The 18,415-nt window shown below is 54.6% G+C and overlaps 1 protein-coding gene across 3 annotated transcripts in view; it reads right to left on the bottom strand.

Annotated features, from left to right (window-relative positions):
• Positions 1 to 18,415, bottom strand: part of MAP3K14 (mitogen-activated protein kinase kinase kinase 14) — a 44,824-nt gene that overhangs the window by 5,489 nt on the left and 20,920 nt on the right. For all 3 annotated transcript variants that reach the window (XM_035027329.1, XM_035027327.1, XM_035027328.1), the window contains exons 2-11: positions 15,098 to 15,373; positions 13,940 to 14,009; positions 11,966 to 12,176; positions 11,241 to 11,858; positions 10,113 to 10,250; positions 4,144 to 4,273; positions 3,776 to 3,907; positions 3,196 to 3,300; positions 1,703 to 1,866; positions 1,061 to 1,211 (exon numbers count right to left, since the gene is read on the bottom strand). In XM_035027329.1, coding sequence (XP_034883220.1) covers positions 1,061 to 1,211; positions 1,703 to 1,866; positions 3,196 to 3,300; positions 3,776 to 3,907; positions 4,144 to 4,273; positions 10,113 to 10,250; positions 11,241 to 11,858; positions 11,966 to 12,176; positions 13,940 to 14,009; positions 15,098 to 15,353 — 1,975 coding nt within the window. In that variant the 5' untranslated portion in view covers positions 15,354 to 15,373. The remainder of the gene's footprint in view (positions 1 to 1,060; positions 1,212 to 1,702; positions 1,867 to 3,195; positions 3,301 to 3,775; positions 3,908 to 4,143; positions 4,274 to 10,112; positions 10,251 to 11,240; positions 11,859 to 11,965; positions 12,177 to 13,939; positions 14,010 to 15,097; positions 15,374 to 18,415) is intronic.

Below are 18,415 nucleotides of genomic sequence, written 5' to 3' on the forward strand. Positions count from 1 at the left end.
CACCTCTTGGTGACGTTCTAGTGTTTGACATGGCACTTGGGGTTCGATCATATTTTTGCAAAGTGTGTGTTTTTTTTTTTTTAATTTTTTAAAGATTTTATTTATTTGCGAGAGAGAGAATGAGAGACAGAGAACATGAGAGGGAGGAGGGTCAGAGGGAGAAGCAGACTCCCTGCCGAGCAGGGAGCCCGATGCGGGACTCGATCCCGGGACTCCAGGATCATGACCTGAGCCGAAGGCAATCGCTTAACCAACTGAGCCACCCAGGCGCCTGTGTGTGCTGTTTTTATTTATCAATATTTAATTTACAAAAAAGGCATCGTGTTCTAGGCCTCGCTCTGTCCATCTACCCGGCACTATGGTTTGAAAAGCCGGCCGGGCTGCCTTGCGAACACTGACTTGCCTGCCCCGCTGTCTGGTGCTCCATGGGACACAGCCAGCACCACCCGTCTTTGGCCCGTCCGCTGTCCCGGGAAGAGACGCGCCACTGCACCCTACGCCCCTCCCACAGGTGTGCAGGTGTCTGTGGGCGCTGGGAGCTGCCCTCCAGCAGAGCTAAGGGCCGCTGCCCCACATCCTCCTGCCACTTAGTGTTACTAACTTTCTGCCTTTTCTCACTTAGTGGCTGATAAGTGCTATCTGGCTTTATGTCACATTCGCTGATTACTAATGAGCTTGAGCCCCCCTTTATTTATTTATTTATTTTCGATTTTATTTATTTGACAGAGAGGGAACACAAGCAGGGGTAGTGGGAGAGGGAGAAGCCGGCTTCCCGCCGAGCAGGGAGCCCGATGCGGGGCTCGATCCCAGGATCATGACCTGAGCCGAAGGCAGACGCTTAAGGACGGAGCCACCCAGGCGCCCCTTGAGCCCCCCTTTAATGTTGTAGTCCCTGTCCCCCATCGACTGAGCTTCGAGACACAGTACAAAGCCCACGGTGGGTTTCATCGCTATGCTCTAGATGGGGACACCAAGGCTCTGAGAGGTCGAGTACCTTGCCCTTGACCACTGCACCATGCTGTCGCCTCTCCCACCCCTGCGGCCCGTGGGGGGCTCTTACCATGCTGCAGCGCCAGGCTGACCTTTCCCCCCAGTTCCACCGCAGATGCACGGCGGCCAGGCTCTTTCCTCAGCCCCTCCTGGATGGCCTGGGCAGTGAGCGGGGCACAGGAGGGTGGGATCTCTCTCACAGGTGGAGGCTCGCTGGCGATCTGTGGGTCAGAAGGTGACACGTGTGGCCTGTCCCCCCTCATTCCCCAGCACCCAGCTTTCTGTTCTTCTCTTCCCCACTTTCCCCTGCCCTGCCGTGCTGCGGTCGGCCACAAACACTGGAGAGGGATGGGACTTTTCCAAGGAAAGGGAAGAAAGGGGCCAGGTAGACACCGGCCAAGGTGGCAAGGTGTGCCCAGGACCTCCAGGCTCAACCTGTCAGGAGGCAGGCGGAGGTGGCACAGGGTATGAGTGGAAGAGAGCCCTGACCTGCCGTGAGCTCAAGGAGATCCCTCCCTTAGGATCTCCCCTGGGGCCTGTAGATTTGGGTGGCAAGTATTTTAGTCACGGTCCCACAGTTATGATGAGGCCTCTTCCTGTTCCCATCTGCCACCGAAAAGCAGCCAAAATGGGGGGTCACTTCAAGCCTGCAGCCTGGGCCCCGAGGCCCTGCTGGCTCCCCCTCCTAGCCATCCCAGGTGCTGTCACTGACCTTGAGGCAGAGCGGCCCCCTGAAGTACTGGGTCCAAGGGTGGCAGCCATTGAGCATGTGGAGCATCATGCAACAGCTGCTCCAGACGTCCACCTTGGCATCACAGGGCTTGCCCATCACCACCTCTGGGGCCATGTGGGTCTCTGTGCCGGGGATGTAGTCCCCTGAGAAGGGGGCGTGAGACCGGAAAGCCAACTGTGAACTCTGACGGGCAAGAGCCTTGGCAATAACCCCCACCCCCAGCCCCCAGTCAGTTCCTGAAATACCTGGAATTTGTCTCTGTTAAAGTACCTCAAATAGAGAGGAAGCTTCCAGATCAAACTTGCTGGGGCGAGCTAAATCAGGGGCTCTGCTGGGAACTGGTATAAAGAATGTATCACCCAAAATAGGGGCTCGGCCCTTTGGACCCAATCCTTAGAATACTTTTTAAAAATGGGGAGGGGCCTGAACATTGAAAAGTAGGTTGTAGGAGACTAATTAATGGTTTGATGTTTCTGAAATTTTAGTGAGTGAAGAAAAAAAACAAACTTCAATGCATAGAAGACTAGAAGGATCGATACCAGATGTGAAGAGTCACACCCCCTCCACCCTGGTGATTTGTATTTTTTATTTTTGCTCAGTTCTACTTTCTGCAAAAGATTTTAGAAATTATTCTTGTAATAAGAAAAAAACCCAGTAGTTATTTTAAAGGGACGGGCAGGTGTCCGTCTTCAGTTTACATCTTCAGAATTACCAACACAGTCTTTAGTAACAGAATCACTTCTAAAAGACTGTTTTTCTTTTGGTCAAGAAGAAATAATTTTATGCTTAATGCTATAAATGAAAAAAGCAGGGCACAAAATTGGGTTATATCCGCCTTAACTACGTACAGGGTTAAACAAAAAAACAAAGAAAAGACGACGTGGCAGGAATTACTTAAAACGTTAATGATTGTCTCTCTGGGCAAGAGAAGCGGGGAGGGTCCTTTTCCCCTCTTCTTCTATACCACGTAACTCTGTAGTTGGCAAATATTTTATAATGGATGTAGACTATTTTAATAATCAGAAAACTGTTAAGTTAAAAACAAACATTTCTCCAGCTACAGAGCCTAGGCCCCTCGGTCAGCCCTCCTGTTGTGCTTCCAGAAACTGTGCTCAGAGGCCTGGGAGGGCTGAGGCCACAGGCTGGGAGCACAGCTACCCGGACAAGGCTGCACAAGAGGGTTGGAGCCGTGGGAGCTCCGCGGCAGAAGACCCGGGACAAGGCAGTCAGCCTTTCTGTTCCCTCTTCTGTGTAGCAGGAATCTCAGAAACGTGAGCATCTGATCCTTGTTCCTGTGTTTAAGCGTAAGAGAAGCTTTCTAGAGTTGTTGAAGGGCTGAAATATAATGGTGGACAAAAAGTGCTCACGTCTTGGACTGCTGTTACGGAAAGCCCGGGAGAAGACACGGGGCTAATGCTGAGTCAAGGCTGGGGATGATCATCCTGGGGAGGGCAGTGCGGGGCGGGGCTTACCCGTGACCAGTGACTTGCCCAGGCCATCGGGTTGAAGGCACACAGCATGGCCGAAGTCACAGAGGGCCGCACGGCTCCCATCGCTGGACAGGAGCACATTGTCAGCTGCCGGGCCACCCCAGAGAAGAAGAGGAACAGGTGAGTCACTTCAGGCCCCAGCCCAGTCTGGGCCTCCAGTGAGGCAGTTTCTGGCTGACCCTCCGTGGGTTTCATTAGTCATGAGGAAGACGAGAGCCTCATCGGTTCAGGCTAGAGGCAGGCAGCAGGCCAATCTCGGAGGTACAGGGACAGAGTTTCCTCCTGGGACGTTGCCACTCAGCTCTGCCGCTCCCACCCTCCCCCAGTGGTTGCCGGTGTGTAGACGCTGTGTGGGCAGCACTGCCCACTGGCAACTATGGTGTCAGGCTGAGGGCTTGGGAAACACCCCCCCCCTTCCCACCGGCACAGCCTGGTCAGCCTGACTCAGGCCCTGCCACGGGGGATGGCCAGGCAGGCCCAGAAAGATCTGGGAGGACATCAGGCAGGATGAGGTAAGGAAGGAGCCCACTGGGGACCAGGGCGGTTGGGGTGTGAGCCTCACCTTTGATATCTCCGTGCAGAATCCTTCGGGTGTGGAGGTATTCCAGTCCTTCCAGAGCCTGGCCTAGGTAGTAAAGGGCCCGGTCCTCCGGCAGACAGCCCTTCTGCTTTATGAGCTGGCCCAGTGAGCCACCTAGGAGACCAATGGCCAGTCTTTACATGGGGCATTTCCAGGCCTGCAGGCAGGCCAAGGCCAAAGGCCTTCAAAGGGTAGGTGGCTGGAAAGTAGGCCTTTCCTGCCAGCGTCACAGGGTCGAGAGGTTAAAATGGAGTAACTGGGGACCAAGGTCAACCTGGGCAAGACTCGGGGAAAACCCCAGGTCTTGGCTCTGATCCGTGAGGGGGAAAGAGTGGCGCCTGACTCCTTACCTTCCAGCAGTTCCATGAAGATGTTGACCCAAGGACCCTCCTTCACAGCTCCATACAAAGGGACGATCCTGGGTGAGGTCAATCCCGCACATGCCATCAACTCTTCTGCCCGAAACACTTCGATGCGCACCTGGCAGGGCCCACGTGAGTCAGGGTGAGGGCCCAGGCTGCTTCCCTGGCATCCTGGCAGGACCCTCGATGCTCCCTGCACGGAGACTGCTGATGCTCCCCATGTCCATTCTGAGGCCAGGCAGGGCCGTGATGGGCCTACTGGACCCTCAGAGACTAAACTGTGTACCCTGGGGGGGGAGGTCATGTTCAACTTCTAGTACATGGTTAAAGTTCTGTACTGCCGATGTGTGTGGAAACACTTAGAATCACACAGAAACTATTACCCTTATCCAGGCCCCTGGCATGCTGCCCACCCTCAAATCTGCCAAACACACTTTTTCTCCCCCCGGCCAAAATGGCTGGGCCATTTCTAGGACGTGGGACCTTTTGTTTATCAACATCCACATCTATTCCCCAGAGGCTGGGTTTCCATCTTATCTGCAGCCAGAGCCGATGCAGCTAAGATCCTGGCTCTGTCAGCACCCTTCTCAGCACTTTTCTCAACTCGGAATTATTTGTCTTTTTCCCTGAGGACGAAAATGTCCATGTAGACGGAGCAATGCTTGTTTATTCTGTTTGCAGCTGTTTCCCCAGGATCTGGGCCTAAGAGAGGCTTCTCAGGGGGAGTGGCTTGGCCAAGGCCCCTCCCGAAGGGACCACACACTCCTTTGTGTAGGGACCAGCATAGCATGGCGGGAAGAAATAGGCCTGGGATGCAAACATCCTAGACCAAGACTCTGGCTTGGCCATTTCCAAAGGTAGATCACTTCCCCTAAGCTCTGTTTCCATATGCAAATGGTGGTGACAGGACTTGGAGGGATGATAATCAGCACCAGGCCTGGCAACTTGTGGGTGCTTGGGAAATGTTAGGTGCCCACTTCCTCCAGCTCAAATAAGAGCAGCTTATTAAACACTTAGAATTCCTAACAGAGACGTGTTCTCCTTTCTGGCTGCAGCTGGTTCTCGTGTTAGCCTTGAGAGGTACCACCAGGGGGCGCCAGTGGCAACCCAACCAGCCTGGAAGAAATCAGTCAGGACCTGGCAGAGCTTTGCTCGGAGACACGCTGACTTGGCAGGAGCTCTGCCGATGTGGGGCTTTTGGGCTTTTGGACTTTTGCCTATCAGTGGAAAATGTCTTCTGGTTACAGACTATTTGGTTTGGTTAATCAACTCGCATAAACTTTGACTCTTTGTCAGTGTTTCCAGCTCTGAACCTGAGCTGGAAGGAATTCGCCGACAGGACTTGGATTAGCCAATGTCTTTAACTCTCTGGCTCCTGAGCTGAGCTGCAGCCGAAGCACTCTGGGGTGCCCCAGAGGACTCAGCTGGGCGCTGCAGGTGTGGGCGCTGGAGGGAAGCAGTGGTGATGGCTATCTGTGGGACATCATGCAAGGTACCAGCTCCAGAGAGTTCGGTTTCAGCATTAGCTCGTGCTCCAGTCTTTCCACAGATCCTTACGGAGCTGGGTTTCTGGAGGCGGCTGTGATATAACTATTTTAGGGGGGATAATGTGGAGCAGGAAAGGAAGGTGAAGGTGTCCAGTCGGATTTCAAAATTGGAGAATTGTGCAGTGCCCAACAAGGCATACATCCCATTAGTGATTATGGTTAAGAACAGAAGACAAATTTTCTTTCCACTTATGCGCATTGTTATTCAAATGATCACTACGTTGTTAGGCTAAACACTATTGTGTGACCTAATTACTCAGTAAACGGAACTTTTAGGTACTTGTTTTGGGCCTCGGGTGCCATGAAAAATTACTGACAGACACTGAGGGCTGCGAAGAACATATGAGAACCTCTGCTTTAACTATGAAGAAATCCCTAAAACAATGTTAAAAACATTCTCACCCAGGGGCGCCAGGCTGGCCCAGTGGGTAGAGCGTGTGACTCTTAATCTCAGGGTTGTAAATTCGAGCCCTACATTGGGTATAGAGATTACTTAAAAATGGAAATCTTAAAAAATAATTAAAAAAAAATTCTCACCCAGACACACGGGGGTCAGAGGGGACGCTTCAAAACACAAGGTGCATTAGAAGTCTGTGCCAGCCCCCGGGAGAGCAAGCAGAAAGAGCAGTCCCGAAGGAGCTGGGTGAGGAGAACGCACATGGCCTTCCTGCCCAGGGCAGCAGCTGGCCCACCGCTCCTCCCTGGACTTCAGCGTCCTCATCAGGGTCGTGGGATCGAGCCCCCGAGCTCCATGCTCAGTGGGAAGTCTGCTCGGCATTCTCTCGCCCTCTCCTCCTGCCCACCCCCCACACGTGCATGCGTGCATGCGCACACTCTCTAAAATAAATTAAAAAAAACCCCAAAACTAGTATTTACTGCTGGCTTAACACACGCCGGAACGGTTCTAAGCGCTTTGTAAGCATCGGTATTTGCATCTTACAGCGGCCTGTGGGGCCGCATTCGCATTGTCCTCATCCTGTAGGCCAAGGAAGTTGAAGTCTGGGCAAGTAACTTACCCAAGGTCACTGGCAGTATCAGAGCTGGGATTTTGGTTGGGGAAGCCTGACTGGAGAACTACCAGCTACCCTGCCTCACTGAAGGCCTTTCCAGGAGTCTGAGTTTTTATATCCGGACGGTTTCCCTCCCCCACCGCCCCACATCCATTCAGGAGCGAGCATACCCCGGAGGCGGGGAAGTGTGATCAGCCATCCCCTAACTGCCAAATCCACAAGCCACCTCCCTCGGCTTAACTGCCTGCATGCTGATTTTTTCCTTCTTTTTTTTTTTTTTTTTAAAGATTTTATTTATTTATTTGAGAGAGAGAGAGTGAGAGAGAGAGCGCAAGAGGGAGTAGGGTTAGAGGGAGAAGCAGACTCCCCGCTGAGCAGGGAGCCCGATGTGGGACTCGATCCCGGGACTCCGGGATCATGACCTGAGCCGAAGGCAGTCGCTTAACCAACTGAGCCACCCAGGCGCCCTTGATTTTTCCTTCTTGAGACTCTCCCCTCTTTAGTATTTGTATCCATTTTATTTCATCCGTCAAAAAAGGGATAGTCACAATTCTGTATATTCTTTTAAAGATCTCAGGAACATAAAATATGTGAAAGTAACTAACACAGTACTGGGCACATGGTAGTCCAATGAACAGAGGGCTCCCCCCTTATTTCCTCTTTACCATGGAGATATTCTCCCCTCAGTCCTAGTTCTGCTTCCTCAACACGTGTCCAGGCTGCCCTCACTCATGTACCTTGCTAATGGCTGCTTCTACGTAAATGTCCACCTCCCCTTACAACCCGAGCTCCTTTGGGGCTGGTGTGTGGATTCTGCAACTATCTCCAGCCCCTGGCACAGTGTGCTTGGTTAACAGCTGGCTGGATTTGGCCAAGGCCACACCAACCCAGATCAGTGGCAGAGTCAAAGGGAGGCTCCCAGAACTCCATGCTCGGGCCAGATGTTCTTAAATAAATGGTTCTTAATCCTCTTTGGGCCACAGGGCCCTCCGAAAATCTGACACATGATACAGACTTCCCAACCAAAATGTGTGTGTACATACACACCACATACAACTACAACACAGAATAAAGTTTCAGGAGTTCGTGCAATCTATAAATTCATCCACTGACTAGGATATGAACTTCTACATTGGCTGATAAAAAGCACTAGAGAGATGTATATGTGCCAATAAGGAAATGTGTCCATGATCTACTATTACATGAAAAACATGGCACAGCTTCTAGAGTACAATCTCATTTTAATAAAAGAAACTACATGTTTATGGGGCACCTGGGTGGCTCAGTCAATTAGGCAGCTGCCTTCAGCTCAGGTCATGATCTCAGGGTCCTGGGATCGAGCCCCATGTTGGGCTCCCTGGGTCTGCTTCTCTCACTCTCACTGCCCCTCCCCCTGCTCGTGCTCTCTCTCAAATAAAATCTTTTAAAAATAAACCACATGTTTATTTATACATATATGCACATATATATAGTTTATATATATATGTGTGTGTATATATATATAACAAGTCTAAAAAGTCAAAGGGCAGGTACTCTGAGAATGGACTGGGGAACAAGGAGACTTTTGTGTTTTGGGGTATCCTCTGAATTCCTTTAATGAGCCTGTAGTTAAAAGATCAAACAAAACCTTAAAAAACAAAACCCCCTACGTTAAACCCTGGACTCAGGGCCAATCGGCATCTGACCTGAGGCCACTGATGTTCTAGAAGGAGGATCAAGGAAGTGCTGTTGTACCACGTGCTGGGTCCTCCTCAGGGAACACAGGAGGGTGCTCAGACTTGCTCCGACCCCATGCAGCCTGACCTCCAATCCCTGCTCCCTCCCCCAACCCTCCCCTCTTAGCTGGGAACCGTTTTTTCAGATCTTCTGGCTGAAAATCCTAAAGGACACCTGTGCCTGCCCGACTCCCCCTGACCGCCTTGTTGGCAGCTGATGGGCCACCAACGAGCCATCCCACTTGAAGTCTTGGGTGGGGGGGGCACGCAGGTTCTGAGAGCGGCCAGCTCCAGCGGGCCTAGGCAGCAGCTCTGGCGCTTGGGAGCCCATTCGTTGTGGTTGGAGCTTTTCCGCCTGCCTGGGGGAGGTGAGAAATGGAGTATCTGTCCTCTTCTACTATATCAGGGTTGTTTACCTTGTTGCCTGGGACTCCGAGAACCTCAGCAGGGCAACAGCTGAGCAGCCCAGTGACTAAGCTCTCCCCAGCACTGGGCATGGGTTTCCAAGACACTTCACACCCTCACTCTCCTCCCAGCCACCCCTCAGGAGGGACAGCTGAGCCTTCTCCGATGGCCTGCGGGGGGACCTGCGGCTGAGGAGGTCAGGCACGGAGCCCTGGCCTCCAGCGGAGGAGGATGAGCCACGCGGGCAAGAGCCCAGCATTGCCAGCACGGGCTCAGGCCGGGGGCAGGCGGCGGGGGTGGAGCCTGCTTGTTTGACATAGTATGTCTGAAGTTTGGGGTAATACCTACGGATAGTCCCCTCTCAGCCTGTCACCTGGCGGCCCAAACTCTCAGACTTGAGCATCCCAGCCCACATACGAGCCAAGGAAGCCAGGTGATTCACGTCCGATGTGTGTCCTCACCGCTGAGAGCCACAACTCTGCATGGGGCACGAGCCGGCTGGGCCCTGGACAGGGCCACCTGACCGAAGGAGGCCTCAGTTCCAGGCCTAGCTGTGTGGCTTTAGGCAAGGCACACGACCCTCTCTGGTCTCTAGGTCTATCACTGGTGAAATGGAGCCGGAGAGGTGATTCACACCTCTGCTCACGTCACATCCTAGGACCACGAGCCTCCTCCCCCATCCCTTTCTAAAGAGTGGTTCACAGCCGAACTCTGGAGACAGACGAGCCTGGGTCTCTTGCTGTAAGTCGCATTTCCTCATAATGTCCACCTCCCAGGACCTCTTACTCCTGCCAGTAGGAGGCAGAACCTGCACCTAACTCGGATCTGACTCCTCAGGGCCCAGCCTCATCCCAGAGGCACCTGCTAGGTACGGCTACCGCTCTGGTTATTACCTTCTGGCCCAGGTGTGAGCACTCCCACTGTATGGGGTTTAGGGGTTTCAGCTCAGCACGATGAGCCAACTGCCTTCCAGGTTTGGACTTGCCCCTAAGGCCCTGGCATCAGGAGTGGCCCAGGACGCGTGCACACTTGCGCACTCCGACATACACGCATGCCAAATGCGGCGGCTCCCAGGCTGGGACATGTGACTGACACTGCTCCCCTCCGGTTCCAGCTGACCCCAGGGTGCCCAGCGACAGCCAGGCTCCGTTAACAAGTCAGACCCACGGCCGCCCTGGGATTGTCCTTGAAAGAAAGCAGAGGGAATACTCCAGGGCCACCCGCCTGGCTTCCCTCTGCGGCCCTCAGAGCCTGGCCGTCCCTTTTCCTTTTTGGCGTACCTTTTTGACGGCACATTGGAAGCCAGTCTGCTTGTCCTCCATCCTGTGCACCTCCCCAAAGGAGCCTCTGCCCAGGCAGGGCTGGCGCGCGGCCCAGTGGACCTCCTCTCGGTACTCATAATCCACCGGCTTGAGTTTCTGGGGTTGGCAGGAAAGAGAGGCCCGTTTCAGTGGCCAGGGCAGCAGAGGGACGAAAGGTTACCGTGAGGGAGGAAGGCGCTCTGGGCGGCAGTCCTTGTCCGGCTGCTCGGGTGGAGCCCTTATAACCAAAGACCCCAGCGGGTCTGAGGCAGGGCTCTGGAGGGGCAGGACCGGCGCGGGTTACAGGAATAAGGTGAAGGCCAAGGAGAGCTTCGCGGGTGGCCCAAGTCTAGTTGATCCTTGTGATGAAAGATCCTTCTCCCCGGGCTTTGTGGTTGTGGGACAGAAATGGAACTGTCAACAACCTTGACAAGGAGAAAATACAGCTCAGGAGCTATAAAGTAAAACAAAGGGAAGGGACCGCAAAGAGGGGTAGGGGGCAAGGGATCGCGTCAACGATGGATGGAATAAACCCCAGATATTTAAGTCTGGTAAAATGACTTAGAGTCACAAAGCTCTCCAGTAGAGAACTGGGGTGGGGGGAAGAAGGCAGAGCAGAGGGTAGTGCAGATGGGCAAAATCCTGGTCTTTCATAGCAGGGGTGGGGAGTGAGCATCTGTGGTTGAGAGTGCCAATTCCTGTTTCTCAGAATATGCATCATTCATCACACACACACACACACACACACACACACACACGCACGCACACGTGTACGCATACACAGCAGCGATAGCAATAATGAGCTAATCAACCAGAAGAACTCAAAACAGAAATCTCTAAAGAGCCTGAAGAGTGACCTGGAGGTGGAGTGGGGGGTACTGCTCTCAGAAAGCTACGCACTTTCCCACTATCTGATGTGTTCTCATGTGCACGAGTGACTTCCATAAAGAGCAAAGACCACCGCCCCCAAGGGGGGAATGGAGAGTGGGTGTGGCAGGTTTCCAGTGCTGCTGCCCAACCCCCCCAGCAGGTCCCACCTGACTGCCAGCTGCCAATCTCGGCCCCAGAGTGGGTGGCACCCACGCAGGTGTGTGGGGGCTTGCTTACCTCCGTAAGCAGGACCCCCTCGCTGTCCTCAGTCTCGGGGCTGGGCTTTCGGGGCTTCGAACCCCCTGCCGACCAGGTCTTGGCCAGGCTGGCCAGGCTGTGGGCCTGGCCGGAGCTCACGCTGCCCTGCAGGGCGTGCACCAGGTACTCCTCCACAGAAAACTTCTCCCGCAGGCCACGGGATGGGCAGCCAGGCTCCAGGTGGGGGCCAGGCACCGGCTTCTGACTGTCCCCACAGACCAGTTTGCCCAGGTAAGGGCCAGCCAGGGGCTGCTGGCTCTCTATACCGGTCAGTTTGTCTAGGAAGAAGGACTCTAAGGGGTGAGGTTTCCAGGGCTGGAGAGGATGGAATGGGAAGGGATGGGGCAGCCTGCTGTAGGGGAAGGGGTGCACGGGCTGGGGTAGGGGGCCGAGGGCCTGCGGGTGGTGGAGTTTCCACACATGATTTAGACATTGCAAAGGGCTGATCAGTTTGTGGAGTTCTGAGCGAGGCAGGGCCGGCCGCAGGTCCTCCTCGAGTTTCTTAAAACACAGTCGGCCAAGGCCTGGCTCCTTTGGAGGCTTGGTGAACTGGAGGGCATTTCTAACATACGCGGGGCCTAGTGGAGATTCATCTTCCTGTGCAGAAGAAGGCAGGTGTTAGGACCCGGGCCCAGGGCCAAGGCACCGGCAGCATCCCGAAGGCCCCAGGAGCCTGGGGTCTGGGCTGTGGCGGTGACTCTTACCTGCACGGGGACTGTGCAGCTCTCCTGCTCCGGGGTCCTGGGGAGGGGTTTGGCCAAGGCCACTCCGGCCTGCGTCAGGGACTTCGAGCTCTTCTTCTTGCGCTTCTTCTGGGCTTTGCTGCGGCGCTTCCCTTTCCAACACACACGGGCCATTTTGCCCTCCGTTGCGTGGGCCACATTGTTGGGGATCTGATCAAGGCTCTCGGACTGGCTGTCGAAAGGGACAGATCCGCAGGTTGAGTGTGAGGCAGCGGGGGGTGGGGGGTGGATGGCTCAGGAACTGCGGTTGGATTCGTAGAGACCCCCGAGGTCAGATCCTAGCTTGGTGAGTGCTTGTGTAAACGTGGGAAGGGTCCTCAACCCCAAGGAACCTGTTTTCTCATTTCTAAAATGGGCGTAGGATTTCCTGCCATGCAGACGAAGCTGGGGTTTAAAGGAAACCGCTCATTTCAAAAGCCTACCTCAGCGCCTGATCCCAAAGCAAGCTTCCGACAGACAGCAGTTATTACTACCATGATGGGGCACACGCTGCTCTTCAGGGGGGATGGGCAGACGCAAGGTTCCCACACTACTCTCCAGGGTGGGCTGTCCCTGGAGAGGTCCCCAGGTGCGGGGGCGGCATATGACTTGGAGGGCCACACTCTGCAGCGGGCACTCTCAGCTCTGACAAGAGTCTGTTTCTGTTGCCTCTGGATGAGGGACAGTTGAGTCTGGGCACCTCCACCCCCACGGTTCCTGGAGATCCCTGGTTTCCGGGAATGTAAGCTGCTGCATAAACACAGACACCATTGGGGCCCCTGGGTGGCTCAGTCGGTTAAGCACCTGCCTTCGGCTCAGGTCACGATCCCGGGGTCCCTGCTCAGCGGGGAGTCTGCTTCTCCCTCCGCCCCCACGCCCCCCTCATGCTTCTTCTTTTTTTTTTTTTTTAAAGATTTTATTTATTTATTCATGAGAGACAGAGAGAGAGAGAGAGAGAGGCAGAGGGAGAAGCAGGCTCCCAAGGAGCAGGGAGCCTGATGCGGGACTCGATCCCAGGACCCTGTGGATCCGAGCTGGCTCTTGGTGTTAAGGCATTGGCCACAGAAGAGTGTGAAAAAGCCACTGCCAAATAGCTGTGCCACGGACCACAGCCTCAGCTGCCCCCCAGTGGCCTCACCTTCTTCTCCCCAACAAAGGAGGCAGATTCACAGCAGTCCTAGGGGCTGCTAAAGGCCTATGGGCTTCTCTCAGGCAGCTGAAAGAAATGGGCCCTGAGAGACCCCCTACCCTGGGCCAAAAGGCATCGGGGGCAGCGTAAGGCATGTGATTCGACACTGAGCATTTCTCGGTTCAAGGGCAGCAGCCCTCCCCCAGCCTTTTTTATCACTAGCACTTTGCAAATCCCAATGATAAAAAAGTCATCCTGTTGGTAGAGGAGGGAACTGTCTCCAGGTTCAACTTGCAGTTGGCCAAAAAATCATCTTTGGGGATGGGGAGCCTGGGAACAGACCGAGCCTCACTCTGGCTTCCTTTCCGTGGGGCCACCCAGCTGCGAATCTGTCGGTCGGTCCCCTCCTGTGTCCAAACCCTCATCCCTCCTTGGGCGTGTCTCGCAGGAGAAAAGACACCAGCGGGTTTCTCCCACAGTTACAGCGGCCCCTCGGCGCCTGCGTTCCTGGTCACGCACCACTGGGAAAGTGACTCCTGTTCACAGCACCCTCCCCACTGACGGGAAACAAGGGGGAGCAGCAAGGACTCTGAGGAGAATAAAAATAAAATGTCAAGCTGACGGGACCCAGAGGCAGTCATCCACACGCCGTGAAAAGCTTTTGAAAAGCTTCTTTGGCTGACAGAGCAGTTCAGCCAGGAAAACCTGGGCGGGTTCCAAGAGCTGAGCCACAGGTGCTGGAGGAGGGAGCCAGGGGTCACTGGGGAGCGGCCGGGGCGAGCAGCCGGGGGAGGGAGGACGCGGTTGCAGGTCCCTGGCCTTCTTACCTGTAGTGTTTGGACCCAGCAATGAAGATCCGCTCTGAAAAGGTGGGGCTGAACTCTTGGCTGTTCTCACCTTGCGAGTAAAGGAAAAGAGGTTGGACGAGCAGAAAGGAGGAGAGGAAGAACAGGACTGGGCACTGAGGACAGAGACATCCTCTCGGGCCGCTGCCCCGCTCACCCCACCCTCCTGCTCAACAAGAGCAGAGGGCAATGCCAACAACGGGGGCAGAAGGGTGCCCACCTCACTTCACTAACCGTGCTGCCTAAGTGACATCGTCCAACACACCCAATGAAGCAGCCGGCACATAGTAACAGCTCAATAAATACCAGCTGTCGGGTACTTCTATATGACTTTGTACGCGCCTACTAGGACCATCATGTCACCCACTGTTTTACTTTGTATTCTCTCATCTCTCCTCAAAAGCCAGCCAGAAGGGAGTGGAAGACAGGGGAAGGATGTGGACATGTGGAAAAATGCCACCTGTCTCCCCAGCCTGTATCCCAAGAAACCTTGGAGGGTAGGGGGGAGAGAGGAGGACTTCTGGCCTCAGCCAGGCCCCCAGGAGTTTCTCAGGCTCTGGTGGCAGCCACCATGCCGAGTCATTTAGAAGTATTGTGAGTGCAAGCAGAGAGGACCACACAGGCCCCACCCTGCACTGGCCTATGTCCCCTTGCCTGGCCCAGCAGGCCGAAGAGCAGGTGCTCATTCTCTGGGGTGGAGCCACCTCAACGTAGAAGGTGGGGAAGGGCCTAGAGGCCCCAGAGGGGCTTTCCAAGAGACCTGGCCTTTCCTGTCTGGGGCCTCTCCAGAGATGCTCAGGCTGTCCAAGGTCACAGCACAAGACTGATGGCCTGCTTGACGATCCTGCCAAGAGCCCCAGGACCTGTGAAGCCTCCTGGCTCTCCTCCCCTGCTCCGCTCATGATGGACAAAAACCTCTATGCACCACTCCTCCCTTATGTGTTCCAGCCCCCGGCACGGTGACAGCTCCCACTTCAACTCATTCTTGGCTTACCCCCCAAGTTGTGTCTTGTGAAAATCTCTGATCGCTGTCAACCCTGACCTCCCTCCCCTGTGCCCTGCCACCCTGGCACGAGGACTGCGCCCACCTGCAGGCCCGCCCGCCTGCCCTCTGTCACCAGCCCCAGCCCGGGCCCTTACATTCGGCCTGGGCAATGATGGAGATGGCGGCCAGTCCTCCCTCGGAGCCTTCCTTGGCAGTGCCTTTGGTGATCACGTCGTTCAGGATGTCCCACTTCCCGCAGAACACGGGGCTCTTCTCCACAGCCTCGAGCTTGTTGACGGGGCCTTGCTTCTTCCCCATTGCCTGTGTCTTCTCCTTGGCTTTGGCGAGCTCCTTCTGCTGCCCGGCTGCCGAACCAGGGGCGCCCGGGCAGGCCATTTCCATCACTGCCATCTCCCAGGCTCACGCTCACCCTGAGGGACCAGACGCAGAACAGGCTGGGTTAGAGAAGAAAAGCAGGAGAGAGGCTTTTGACCTCTTTCTGCCTCATATATTTATCTTCCGAACACCCCAATGGCAAAGGAGTCAACCCTTCTTGTTCCATGTGGCATGAGCCCTCACCCTGGCTCCTACTAGCGCACCCCCACAAGCAGACTCCTTCCATTCTGCCCAGTGAGGAGGATTCCAGCCCACTCCTCCAGCATGGCCACGGCACAAACATGTGGGTTTGTCCTTTCTTGCTTTTATAAATAACGGCCGAATCTCTTTCTGTTTTTTTTTTTTTTATGCTGAATTTTGCTCTCCCGGAACGTGGTGGTAGATTCCGTACTCCAAAACCGCCAGTCACCTCACTGACTCTGCATAAACCTTGCCTTCTTAGAGGACATGTCTACACCGGCCACAATGGCTTTTCTCCAAATGGGGAAAATAAAGTTTTTGTTCCCTAGCAGGAGGTAGATACGTGTATGTGTGCATGCACAGATTTACGTGTGGATATATACATTACGCACACACACACACACACACACACACCATTTTACAAAGTCTACAAATCAGCTTGCAAAAGGCAGCGCCAGCACTTGGCTCTTTTCCCGGGACGCATCTGTCTGTGGCCTTCCAGAAGGAACTGACATGCTTCTTTCTGTAATGTCCGTACTCATTGCTGAAAACCTCTCCTAGGTATCAGTTTTCTTTCAGGCAACATTAGTAGTGGAATATTTATATTAGCGCCCCCAACACCAATCTATACCTCTAGGACTCCGAAGACAAAGCGCAGGGCTTCACGTCTCACTGGGTTCTATCTCCAGCAGGCCTGTGCGTTCCCCGGAAGCCCCAAGGGAGAGTGAGCCCAGTGTTGAGACAATCTTGTGCAAACAGCACGTAGACTAGAACTGTCATGAAAGTGATCTGCGCTGATCTGGGATCGCGACCCTGTGGGAACCTTTTGAAAGACTGGGCCTGTGAGCTCCCAAAGCGCAGGTCCCTCCAAGTCGGGACTTGCTTTCCACCAAGCCTGAGAAGGCACTGCATTCAGACAGGTTTTTTTTTTTTAAGATTTTATTTATTTATTTGAGAGAATGAGATAGATAGAGCATGAGAGAGGGAAGGGTCAGAGGGTGAAGCAGACTCCCCGCTGAGCAGGGAGCCCAATGCGGGACTCGATCCCGGGACTCAAGGATCATGACCTGAGCCGAAGGCAGTCGCTTAACCAACTGAGTCACCCAGGCGCCCCAGACAGGTTTTTAATAAGTGCTCCCTGCTGGCAGGCTGGTCTAAAACTGTCGCTAACAGATGCAGTCTCCCCTGGTGGCAGTCCACTCATCCTGGAACCCAGCTCCATTTGCTCTTGGGGCAGAAAGGCGGGCATTGTGAAGGCAAACCTCTCCACCACTGGTCCTTTGCCCTGTGAGGCTAGAAGCTGACCTGGGACGGTGGGGGCCTGGGCATCTCTAGGCTGAAGCTCTCTTCCTACCGAGTCTGCCTCACTGCAACAGCCACGAAGTACGGAACCGGCTCGACTCAGGGCGGGGTGGGGGGAGGGTGAGATGGGCTTGTTGGTTGCTACTAATTTGATCCTTTCATCTCTGCCTTCAAGGGTCTGCTGACTCTGAATTCAGAGCGGCTCCAGCTTTCAGCTCAGATGCCTGGGCTTGGCCCTGAATGCCGGAGGCTGGGGAGGGGCACGGATGGCCTCATTGTTACCTGTTGACCTTGCAAAGTCTAAGGGGTGTTCTGACTTCCAAGTGCCCACCTGTCTCAGCCTCTTTTTTTTTTTAAGATTTATTTATTTATTTTAGAGAGAAAAAGAGAGAGAGAGAGGTGGAGGGGCACAGGGAGAGAGAAAATCCTCAAGCAGACTCCCCGCTGACCGCGGAACCAGACATGGGGCTCGATCCCAGGACCCTGAGATCAGGACCTGAGCTGAAATCAAGACTTGGCCGCGTAACCGACTGCGCCACCCGGGCACCCTGTCTCAGCCTCTTTGCTAGAGGAAAAGGGGTCTTAAAAACAAACTGCAAGCCCTCGGAACCTAACACTATTAAAGATGCGCCGAAAGGGACCTCAGTAGTGCTTTAATTTCATTTTCACTTGAAGAAACTGACGCTAATTAGGCAGAGACTTGCCCAAGGTCACCCAGCCTTATGTGGCACCACAGGCCCAGGACCTAGAACCCCTAGCTCCAGGCTGTGCCACCCCCTCCCGGAGTCTCCTGGGCTCCAGGCAAACACAAGGGGGAAACTCATAGCCCTGTTTGGTCAGAAGGCTCCTGAGGGTGGGGGTGGTGCCCTCAGCGTATAGCACAGTGGGGCACAGAGGAGATGATCGATGTTGGCTGAATGGGGTGTCAGAGGATGACCTGCAGAGATAGGATGATCCCAAGCACCAGGGATGAAGAGAAAGTCCCATCTGGAGTGAGAGAAATGAGGCCAAGGCTGTTGCAAGGGCACCCAGCTGTTTGAGATCTAGCTGGGCTTCGGTTCACAGGGCCAGTCTCTGTCGGATATGGATCATCCTGAGCTACAGCCCTCCAGAGAGGCTGGGAGGCTGCCCCTCGCCCCCAGGAGCCATCCTGTTGCCTTGGCAGTGAGCTGGGCCCCTGGTCAGGGGTCCTGATCCCCCCTCCACGAGCATGCCGGGCTCCCCAGTGCCAGGGAAGCTGAGTCTGAGGCAGCAGGGCTAAGGGCCCCCTCTGCAGTTCTCTGATGACTCATCCAACAGCCTGGCAGGCAGAGAGAGGAACAAGCAGCCAGTTGAGAGGCTAACCCAGAAGCTGGCAGCTGAACCTGTGAAGGGCACGGGAAAACAGGCTGACCCTCACCTCCCAGGGGCACAAAATCACAGCCTGGGAGCTGTACGGCTTCTCTGGTGCCACATGACCATGACTCAGACCCTCACTGATAGCCTCTAAGTTCAAGAAGCTATTCTCAGGATACTCTGGCCTGAGAGTAGCTCTCCTACACATTCACACACGTTTGCTCCCTCCCTCCTCCCCCACTTCCACAAGGGTTCTGGCC

Source organism: Mirounga leonina, unplaced genomic scaffold (assembly GCF_011800145.1).
Source record: "Mirounga leonina isolate KUSES-001 unplaced genomic scaffold, KU_Mleo_1.0 Mir_200, whole genome shotgun sequence".
NCBI lineage: Eukaryota > Metazoa > Chordata > Mammalia > Carnivora > Phocidae > Mirounga > Mirounga leonina.